The 514-nt window shown below is 46.3% G+C and overlaps 2 protein-coding genes across 2 annotated transcripts in view; one reads left to right on the forward strand and one right to left on the reverse strand.

Annotated features, from left to right (window-relative positions):
- T265_09979 (hypothetical protein) overlaps positions 1-514 on the reverse strand; it is a gene marked incomplete at both ends in the record, with an annotated part of 62,906 nt that overhangs the window by 46,849 nt on the left and 15,543 nt on the right. The gene's annotated exons all lie outside the window — the stretch shown is intronic.
- The window catches only part of T265_09981 (hypothetical protein), a gene marked incomplete at both ends in the record, with an annotated part of 2,090 nt that continues 1,996 nt past the window's right edge, over positions 421-514 (forward strand). The window contains one exon of the mRNA XM_009176218.1: positions 421-507. Coding sequence (XP_009174482.1) covers positions 421-507 — 87 coding nt within the window. The remainder of the gene's footprint in view (positions 508-514) is intronic.

A 514-nucleotide genomic window follows, 5' to 3' on the forward strand; every position in this document is an offset into this window, starting at 1 on the left:
TTATGTGGCTGTGGCTGCAGACATTTCTGGAATTTTCATGCAATTAAAGGTTCCCGAGTGCGACACGGGAGCATTACGTGTGTTGTGGTGGGAATCGGAAGACTTGACCGGTGAACCCAAGCAATTCCGAATGATATCTCATCCGTTTGGCGCCACGTCCTCACCATTTTGTTCAAATTACGCCTTGAGAAAGACAACCTCAGACGGGGATTGAATTGCATGACTGAGGTGAAACAATCAGCGGATAGATATTTCTACGTTGACGATTGATTAGCATCACTTCCGGATGTGAGCGTGGCTCAAAGATTTGTGCGTGAGCTAAGTCGAGTTTTAGCAAAGGGCGGTTTCCACTTGAGAAGATGGATATGCAGTAGAGAATCTCTCTTGAGTGAGGTGTGTGAGTCGGATGCGTCGTCATCGATGCTTTCCGTTGAAGCTTTTCAGACAGTCGAAAGGACGTTGGGTTTACAATGGGATGCTAAAGCGGATGAATTTCGCTTCACCTTTGTTTTTC

The sequence above is a fragment of the Opisthorchis viverrini genome (assembly GCF_000715545.1).
Source record: "Opisthorchis viverrini unplaced genomic scaffold opera_v5_329, whole genome shotgun sequence".
Classification (NCBI taxonomy): domain Eukaryota; kingdom Metazoa; phylum Platyhelminthes; class Trematoda; order Opisthorchiida; family Opisthorchiidae; genus Opisthorchis; species Opisthorchis viverrini.